The 11,235-nt window shown below is 32.2% G+C and overlaps 1 protein-coding gene across 1 annotated transcript in view; it reads right to left on the reverse strand.

Moving 5' to 3' along the window:
- Positions 1-1,531, reverse strand: part of LOC110092698 (protein PIR) — a gene marked incomplete in the record, with an annotated part of 173,885 nt that extends 172,354 nt beyond the window's left edge. Inside the window, 2 exon segments of the mRNA XM_028693516.1 lie at positions 1,155-1,241; positions 1,415-1,531. Of these exon segments, the coding sequence (XP_028549349.1) occupies positions 1,155-1,208 (54 nt within the window).
- Between the last annotated feature and the right edge of the window lie 9,704 nt (positions 1,532-11,235).

Consider the following 11,235-nt stretch of genomic DNA (forward strand, 5'->3'; position numbering starts at 1 on the left):
CTAAACCCCTTCATTAAATTTGGCCCCAAGAAGTCACACTAGGCCCCAAGAAGTCACACTAGACCCCATTCCCAAGTTGATGTTAGGACGAACTACACCATCATTGAATAATGAGTATAGAAAACTTGCAATTGCCAAGTTCATTGATGAGTAGAACATTTCTCTTGGCAATTTAAGTTTGTGACGAGTTGATTCGGGCAACTTTAGTTTTGATACGAGTTTATTTAGGCGAATTTAATTAAATGCTTCCTTGGATGACTATAAATCTCATAGTAACGTGGTTCAAGTGCTTGGTAACTTGATTGAACCTGGAGCATAATCATATTGAGTATTGATTAGCTTGGCCATGGCAAATTTTGGTGTACATGGCTAAAGATTGGTACCTTGAATTTGTTGATAAAAAAAACAAAACATTATTAATCAAAATAAGAAGTCATTACAATTTTGAACACTAACAAATGACATGGCAAATACTACATATTGTGTTAGTAATACATATCATTTTCAACCACTTTTAGGAAACCAATTTGACTCAAATTGCAACAACCATGGGTAAGTTTCAAGTTAACTTCCCTTCAGGTCTGGATTCAAAATTTCCTAATTAATCAGAGCCAATTTGAGTAAGAACTGAGTCAATATAACACAATTAAGCTCTTAACTAAAAGGACAATAGTACATAACCATTAGAATGCAAAGCAAAGATGACAGAATAGATACACAAAAAGGCTGCTAACCTCCTAATAGATTAAAAACAAATATGGATATATAAAATTGGCCATTTTCTACCTTTTTTTGTCAACTTTTACTGCTCCCATTATCTTTCCTTCAATTTGGTATTACTATTAGCATTCATGCCCTAAATATTTAAAGATTTAACAATAAGGATAATTTCACTAAATATTGAATTTACTCGCCTAATAAACATTAACAAGACATTCCATATCACTGAAACAACATGAATACCAGTATAAAAATAAAATTGGATTTCTTCGGCAAATGGCGCATTTAGGTAATTGCGGCTAAACGCTTCTTCGCCTTTCTTTAGCCTTGGGCAAATGGTTTTCATCATGGCCCCAGAGAAATTGGCAAAATCAAACAAAAGATCTAACAACGGAAGCGCATTCCCCAATTTAAAGGATCTGGCGTTCAAGTACCTCAAGGGTGAATGTGGACAAGGCAGCAATGGCCTCTTCGACTGGTATCGCCATAAGCTCCTACACAAAAGATTCCCCACTATCTTCCTGAATGAAAAAAAGTAAAGAAAAATGTCATCTCTACCTATCCATTGCGCGACACTGAAGTTCCCGCTTGGAAATCTAAACAAGATCCAAAAATACCGTCTAAATCAAAAGAAAACATAGATTCTGGTGGATAGCAGCGCTATAAAGAAACATACTAGTAAGAACGACGATACCCGGCCTAAACCCTAGTTTCACTTAGAAGAGCCTTGTCGGTGACGACAGTAGGAGAAGCAATGAGCTTGCTCCCGCTTCCACCGGAGGAATGTGGGACGTTGTAGGAGAAACTACACCATTTATTTAAGTAAAAGTACCACTGCGGTCTCTTTCTTTAGTTCTCCACCGGAAGTCACGTGCGTTCTAATCTAAATCGTTACCGTCTGTCACAAGCAATGGTATATATAATCATAAAAGAATAAAGAAATAATAAATAGGTTTACAAAGGTGCTTGGCATAATGATCAATTAAAAATTAATTTTATAAGTCTTATAATAGTATTATGATAATTGATGACTATTTTTATAAATATAATTGGATCATAACTTTAGATCTAAAGTTTATTATGAATGAAATAGGAGTATTTTTTGTTATATTTACATGAATATTTTTATAAGATATATAATTATTGAAAGTATATTGTGATTGTTTGGCATTTAGCCTGTAATATAATATGTTGAGTGTTAGTGATTTAAATTTTTTGAACTGATATTGATATGTTATGAAAAATCGCCTTGATTTAGCATGAACATCGAGGCATATTGAAATTGAAAACTTTCGAAATTAAATGTGGGACCATGAGAACTTTAATTTCAGGAAACAGCAAATTTAGTCATTTGTAAGATATTCAAACACTAGTGAAATCATTTCAACTGTATGTGACCCCGTGATTTTTAAGAAGTTAAACAACGCATTAGATGACTTCAATGTTTTTGGCGAATTGAATTCTTCTTTGGACGACTTCAAAATTTGAACGAGTTGAATTGTCACTTGGATTAATTTAAATTTTGGAATAGTTGAACTCTCCTTTAGACGACATCAAATTTTGAATGACTTGAATTTTTTTTGGACAAATTCAAAATTTGGATGAACTGAACTCTCCTTTGGACGACTTCATTTAAGATTTGAAATCTATTTTTGGATGACTACAATATTTTAGTAAGTTAAAATCTTTTTTAGGTGACCTCAAATTTTGGGTGGTCGAACTCTCCCTTGGTCGACTTCAAAATTGGATGTGTTGTATGTGATGGGCGAGTTCCTCTAAGTATTTATCGAATTCCTTAGATGAGTTATCTACTATTGATGAAGCCATGATTTTTCATATTAATTGATTTATTTATTTTGTTGCTCTAATGCTTATAATTCTTAGTTTATTGTTCGTAGCATAAATTCATTCTCACTAGACATTTGAGGATATTAATTTCATTTTTGTTCATGGTGCAATAAAAGAGTACTCACAAGATACAAAAAGATCATAGAATTGCAAGTCAAAATATAAAAAGAGAGCAAAATTTAATGATATTATAACTAAAATAAGAGCTCGACAACCACTTTGGTTACATAAGGCTTGGTTTCTTTAATAATGGTAAATGACCATGAATCATAAATAGTTTATGATTTATTCAAATTATTAGAAAAGTTTACTTTTTTTATTTAGGTTTTGTTTGGGATAGCTTTCTTTCTGCTTCTTAAAACAGTTAAAAAATTTTGTACTAAGATGCAACTTTAAGAAGCAATAAGAAAGCAGTCTCAAACGAAGCCTTAATCATATGCATATTTGATTTTTTTAGCACAATATCATGGTGAAGCATACCATTGAACAATTGAGGACAAGATTCATAAGCTAGCTGGAGAAGTTCTTGTGAGACCTCGTTCCCTTACTGTTCCTCTCTGACTTGGATTTTCCTCCCAGGATCGTCCGGGACGATAGTGAGATCGTCAAGGCCGATCAGTACTGTTCAAAATATCGGCCTGAGAATAGTTCTGGGAACCGTCCAGGACGATCGGGAAGATCGATTTTGGTCTGATCGTCCCGGGACGATTTGGCGATCGGCCGGGCCGATCAGCTTCATAGTTGGTATCAGAGCAAGTGTAGTGAAATGATTTGATTAATAGTTTGATAGAATGGATTCATTCTGCATACATAGTGATTGACATGCGATTGATTGCATTGTGTGTTTGGATTTCGATGAGTTTTGATTTGGATTTGGATCGATTTGTTTTGCGTTGTTTTTGTTTCGTACCTGTAGGGAAATGTCGGGACGACATTTTTCTAAGGTGGGGAGATTGTGAGACCTCGTTCCCTTACTGTTCCTCTCTGACTTGGATTTTCCTCCCAGGATCGTCCGGGACGATAGTGAGATCGTCCAGGCCGATCTGTACTGTTCAAAATATCGGCCTGAGAATAGTTCTGGGAACCGTCCAGGACGATCGGGACGATCGATTTTCAAAATCAGCTCGTTTTGAGGAGAGAGAAAATCATTTTAAAACAAAATATCTGATTTGAGGAGAGAGAAAGAGAAAGGGAAAAGAGGAAAAGCTTGGTTTCGGAGGCCGCGGAGCGCTTTTCGTCCGACGCTGCTGTTGGAGAAAGTGTAGATCTCGTGGTAAGGACTCCGAATCCTATTTCTGTTTTCTCAGAGATATTGAGTTTTGACCGAGTTGTGCATTGTTTTGTGTTTTCGTAGTCGAACTTTTGACCTAATTTTGATTTGACACAACTTCCACCGCACAACTTTTGGTATGTTATAGATATGACTATTATACACGATTTGATAGATCTTGACCTGTACAGGATGGTGGGCCGACGGGGTTTCCTTTAAATATGGATTCTACAACAGCAATAGAGTGACGACTCTTTTTATTGAAACCAACGTATGGATATCTACAACAGCAATATGGATTCTACAACAGCACTATTGATCATGACTAGTGTTTGTGCTTGTCGAGTAAGACCATTGTATGGAATTGCATGTTTACTGTATTGATTTATGGATTCATTGTTTTATAGATTCCTGCTTTATCGACTTTGATTGTATTTACTAGATCGTACGATTTCATAGATTTAACTGATTGATTGCTGTGCATCGACATTGAGCATTGATATAGAAATGGATGGATATAGATATTGCATTGATAGCATGGACATGAATAGTATAGAATCATTGACACTGTTGCCTATAGATTCATTGATTTCTGCTTGTAGATTCATTGTTACTACTGCCTATGGATTTATTGATCTTGCATATAGATTCACTGTTGTTATTGTTTCTGCACTGTATTGACTGCTGCATGGATTCACTGTTAGAATAGATTGAGATTTATCGTACTGCTTTCCTCGTTTGATTTCATTGAATAGATAGTATTGATTAGGCCGCATTGATTTGATTTGATAGCAATTGATTTGACGGATTGATTGAGTTCCTATTGTGTACGGATTTCTTCGAGATTGACCTGGATTTATTGAATTGATTTATCGATTCGCCTGCCGCTGCATTGACTGGTTTTATTGACTATGGATTTCCGTATTGCATAGACTCATTGACCATTGACTGATATGGATTTGATTGACTGACATGCATATTGATAGCATCGTCGTGCTTTGATTTCAGTTGTAGGCTTTGGTGACCTGCTGGGCTTTGTAAGCTCATTATATGTGGTTAAAATTTTCAGGTCCGAGCAAGGCAGCTGGAATGGAGTTCGATCAGAATGTCAAACGAATCCTTTCACTATTGATATCTGGGGCATCACAGTTCTAGTGGAGCATAAAGTGATAAACAGTTGTTCCTAAACCTATAAATGATAAAGTCACTTTTTTTTGTGAAAACTTTGTCTTAAATAATCTATATGTGGTATTGCTCTCATTTTTTAAATGATTTCACATAAAGTTTATTTATTTATTTATTTTTAATTTCACATAAAGTTTATGATTTTTTTCTGGACATGTTTAGGGATGAAGTTCATCTATTTATTAGTGATTCTATTTGATTGCTCTCTCAAAATGTAATGAGAAATTTGAATATAATTCTACTCGTTCCCCTATGAAATCGCATTAAGCCTCCTCCTCCCTTATTTAGGACTCAAAACATTTGTTTTGATGATCATAAATATAATTTGGTTTAATCTTTATTATACTATTTTCTAAATCAATACACTTGAAACAAGAATCATATTCCTTTATGTGAAATTCAAATAGAGTATGTGAGCCTAGAAAAAATATAACTCAAGCAAGGATATGGATCAAGATCTTGGCAAGATCAAGAAGTCAAGACGAAAGCATATAGTCGGGTTGAGAGTGATCTAAAATACAAGGCGCAAGAGTCGAGTCATAAAATATACTATTCTCTTTATCGATAATCCAGGTAAAAGAAATTGATAAAAAAAAAAATACCTAGTAAAATAATTTGCTTCTAAGATTTATTTCTCATAATTTGAAAATTAAATAAATCTAAGTTGTTGTAAAGCATCCTCAAAACCCTATTTTTTTTCTCTAGATGACCCTTAAAGCACCATAGATTGATTGTAGTTGTTATAGGTCACTTTGGTTAACCATAACTAACCTGGGTTAACCTAACTATCTTTTAATAGTTTTGAATAAACCCACACGTCCATGGCTACAGTGTCCTGAACTAGTTTAAATATGATTTGGTAAGTCATATGGGTTTGAGTTTTCAATAATTCCATTTGGCAAGTGTCTACGATTGTTTTATATGTGTAAATGCATGAGTTTTATTTTATAGTGTGTCTCTTGGGTCTCTAAGTGTGAAATATAATTATGAAAATTTTCTCTTATGAGCGATGGGAGTATAGGGAGACACCTTGGTGCTAAGCACTCTATTTTTCGTGTATTTAATTAGAACGTTGCGGTTTTAAGCGCTGCACAACAACATTGTGCTCTCTATTTGGTTGGATTTCTGAAGAGAGCACAATAGCTCTGGGTCTCTTAGTACCATGGCGCTAAGTCAAATATTTTAACAAATATCAAAATTCACTTAAATTTTTAAATGATATTTCATTTTCTGTCCTAGGTAGCTGGTTGTAGAGAGAAAGAGAGAGAATTGTAGATAGAAAAAGATTTTTTTCATGCAGCTTTAGATCATCTTTTTCCATTAAAGCAGTTCAAGAAATTATCAAGGCGAAGATAGTTGTGTTTTTCCTATAACATTTTTTAATAATTTGTAGTATTTTAGATTTTTCTAATATTTTAATTTAAAATTTGATGCAAAAGTAGGTATATCTGATCACTCGATAATTTTATCCTCCTAACTTTTTATATGTTGTATTTGATAATATTCTACACATTTTGGTATTTTATTTGTAAATTTTCACCGAGTAATTCGAAAGATATATTGTGTCAATGAATTGAAAAAAATATTCTTACACATATAAATAGAATTTTAGTCATGATTTTGAAAACTGGTTTAATCGTGAACCAATCACATGTGGGACTAAACAAAGATTCTAAGGCATTATTTGTTGGGAACTACAAGAACTTCTTATTTGATATGCTACCTGTCACACCCCAGTTTGGCTTACCCTCTAACAAACAAACTGGAGTATAACAGAGAAGGGAAGAAATCTACTTAAGTTCTCTTAACATGCCAACCTATCAACTCTAAACATCATAATGGAAGCATATAATGTACTCACTGAACATTGAATATAATTAAAATAAATACAAAGCTCTACTAAATCTTTTGAAATTTACTTACATTCCAAAAGATCTATACAGCTATCCTTCAGATCTCCTCTAAGATCCTTTGTACACCAAAACATATTTACACCAAAAAGGAACGGTCACCTCTTTCTCGCCTAGCGCCCTACGGGCTCTTTTCCCTTACCTGCAGTATAACCACTGCAAATGAGCTATGGCTCAAAGAAATACACAAGCAATGTATAAAAATTAATAATAACATTTTAACCATTTAGAAAGACATACCATTCATGACTAAATAATAACATGGTTAGAGCACTTTTCACATGGATCACAAAAAAATATAACAATACACTTTCATTTTTGCTAATTGTTCAACACCATTTTTAACATATCACATGATGGCTATAAGCTTTTGCACTCATTCAGCTTTCCAATTCAAGGTTGGGTCTAGATTCCCAACTTTTAGAATTAAAGCTGTTCTCTCAATTCAGGGTTGGGTCCAAATTCTCAATTTCTAGACTTGAGAGTACATGCTTACCTCGTTAGGTCTTTCGTCTTTACTCGTGCGGGCTTATCCCCCAACATATGGCTTACATCACTTCCTAATAGTAATCATTTTTATTTTCCCTCATGACATATGCTAGTATACAGAATACTTTACGAATAATCATAGTCATGAATAAGCTGAAATAAATTGAAGAAAATTAAAATAAATGCTATCAACCATAATAGATATGAATTGCAATCAACGAAAATAATTATTAATTTATATAGCATTGTAAGGTATCTTAATCTCACCTCCCTTGAAATTCATTCTTCTTGGTCTTGTTTCCTCCTCCTATTATACACTACCTCAATTGAATTCTTCATTCGACCAAATTCTTTTCCTAGACTTTTCGCAATTCCCCTCCTGAATACATAAATTATTAACATTTGAATTCAGCCATCAAATTGATGATTTCAGTTATATAAATTAATCCAACAATTTAATCTGATTTTTATTATATAAAGCCATCCACAATTTATTTGAATTCCTAAATCATTTCTTTTTCTTTTTACTCTTCTTTCTCCTCTTGCCTTCTAAAATTCAGCAATCCCCAACAACTAACTTCAATAATATTTATCAGATAACACAAATGCTTGTAAAACATATGCTTGTACAAAGAGTTTTCTGATTTCAGATAACACAGATGTTTGAATTTTAAATCACTTTAGCAAATCAATAATTATACATGCTCCTAAATATTTACCTTAGAAGGCATAAACTCGCAGCAACCTATTTCTCCTCTGCATTCCCTCCCAACAGCTCCGCTGAATCCCTTCTCCTGCTCACCCACAACGTCCAACTTCAAAGAACGGTGGGTAGGAAATAAATACTGAGTCTTGTATAATCCCTAACATCCACTACTCTATTATTACTTAAACAAATAAAACCAAAAAAAAAAAAACTCTCTCAGCCGTACACACCATACATTAATATAGATATTCTTAATTCCACTAAGCTTTAATGCTAACCGTTGGATGGACTAAGGAAAAGATCAGCCAATGCATGCTAACCTAAGTGGAATCTGAATTGCATTAATTCTTCATATGCATAATACTTGGATTTGAATCAACTGTTTTAATCATAATAAGTTAATTATAAATACATTAGCTGTACAATTTATTAAATTAGATAATTAGATTAATACTTTATGCATACTTCCATACGTCAAACTATTCGATTTTAAAAATAGAATTTAATGAAAATCAATATACATTTAAAGAAAGTATATACTTACATTTATTTTGAATATTTGGGTATATATTATACTATCATAACAAGTTATATGCCTGAACTATGAATTATAGTATTTGTTGGAAGATATAAAGACATAAAAAAAATATTATGTTTTGAGAACAGACATGATGTGCTTATTTTTGTTGTTTTTTGTTATGCTACTTTACTAATTTTCCCCTTAGATTAATACGATAAATAATGTTGACAATTCTACAAATTTATGATTTATTTTTGTTCTAAACAATCTATTTCACTTCCGTATTGGTAAATTTAGTTTACAAATTATACTTTTTGTGATAAATTATTATTATTAATGACATGGAATGATTACATATATTTTCAACTAGGGAAGGAGTGTAAATATCCTAGAAGTACATTCTAGAACTTGTAGCTCTTGCACCACTTCTAATATATGTAAATGCTTCAAAACATCTGATCAAGCACCTTGGAAATCTACTACTATTCTCCATAAGACAAGTATTATTTTCTTTGGCAAAATAAACTTTTGAATGTTGAGATAATTTTAATTAATTAAGTTAATGCATTCATGATTTCTCTTTTTATGGGCTATGTTTTTTCTATAAATATTGCAATTATTCTAGTTGTAAGAATGAAGAAAATATATAGAATTCATTATTCATATTTTGAATCATATATTAGGGGCTGCAAAAGTGTATAGAAGAAATTAATCTAAATCATTCATTTCATAAAATTAATCTGAATCATTTAATTAAAAATCATAATGATATTCTTGGATGATGTTCCCCTTGTAAGTAATATGATGAGTGACCACACACAATGATATTTTCTACAAATTGGGCATACTTTGTTTTATAATTTAGTTGAGCATGCATACCTTGATAAAAGGAATACGATAATAGACTACAAGAAATTGAGATAAGTATTCATAATAGATTGAAGTGTCAGAGAGAAGAAAAATTTGAACATATATATTTCTCACTGACACCATCATGAACTACATTCGTTGGGATCAATTGAGTGAAAAAAATAATATACTCAAACTATCCCAACACAAATATATTATAGCCTTAGAATTATACATCATAATTTAATGTTCTGAAGCATGCCCAGTACTCAACAAAATAAAGTACAGAGCATTACTAAAAATTTAAATAAAATTTTTATACCCAAAAGCTTTAATCTATAGATTACTGATCAGTCTTCTATCTTCACCCAAAACATATGTACATAGGGCAGTCAAACTCCTGTCTAAAGCCCGCTATCTCTTATGATTCATATCAAACCCCTGCATGCAAAATTAAGTGGATAAAATGAAATTCCATTGAGAGCTACAATAAAATTAATAAAGTAACAATAAAAGTAAGCTTTAGAAAAAAAATACAAATTAAAATTAATTCAATAACTTTCAGTTCCTTGCAAATTAACATATACTTCTATATATTAATTTACTCAGTTTGATGAGTATAACCTAATATAATAAAAAAATTTGTTTTATAAAAGTTGATATCTTGTTGAATAATTTTGGTAGAAAGTTTTAAGCTTGCCATTGTGAAAATTTTAGGATATAATATTATATCAAGTATAGTGTGCATCCTAAAAAAATATATTTCACATTAAAAAGAAAGTATATACTTACATATATTTTCTACCATATCTTATTTTTCCACCTTAAGTAATCCTAAATTAAATCTAATTAATTTAAACATTATAAAAATTAGTAAACTTCAAACCAAAATAAAATCAACAATTATCAACACTAGAAAGCTTAAGCAAACAGATCTACTTTAGCTTACCCTAATTTACCGTAGGTGATGTTATGCATCCCTCAAGCTTCTATACTCTAATCTTCATTTTTTGAGACTTTATGTGAACCTTAGGTGTCCTTTATGACACCAACTTGATCTTTGGTCTTGGGTGAGCTATCCCTAGGTCGGCTTAGGATGTTTGACCGTACTCAAACATGAGTTGTGATGAGGAGATTTCCACCGCCAACATGGTTGCAACTTAAGCACAAGGGGTTATGCTTTATTGTTCCTATTAGAGATGTTGTGATTAACATACATACCTAGCTATTGGAAACCCATCCATATAATATGATCACATCGGCAAGAGCTTTAAATCAACATTAAATGGTAATTTGATAAAAAAACATAATGAGAATCAATAATCCAAAATAATAATAATAAAATAATCTCAAATTATTTTATTAATCCATGAAAAGAAAATAGATACCAACTCAAAGATCTCGTTTAAAAAAAAAAAGAGTGCAAGTTTATCATATTAGGAGGGGAAATGCTTGTGACGGGTTGGTATGTAACCTTACTAAGAAAATATGAAAGCCAATAAATAAAAATAGGACGAAGCATATGACCCAAATACCCCCTAACAAACTCTACAAAAGATTGATGAACATAAGTTGAAGGAGATTCCACATTAGTCAACATCATAAGGCTAGAGAAATCATAGAAGAAGCATCACATTATGAGAGCACATGTGGAGTAATTAATAATGTGGATGAACTAGTTACTGTGGAATGTTCGAAACATAAAGTAAGATAGTCAATGCATTATAGGAGATGTTGA

The sequence above is a fragment of the Dendrobium catenatum genome, unplaced genomic scaffold (genome assembly GCF_001605985.2).
Source record: "Dendrobium catenatum unplaced genomic scaffold, ASM160598v2 fragScaff_scaffold_313, whole genome shotgun sequence".
Classification (NCBI taxonomy): domain Eukaryota; kingdom Viridiplantae; phylum Streptophyta; class Magnoliopsida; order Asparagales; family Orchidaceae; genus Dendrobium; species Dendrobium catenatum.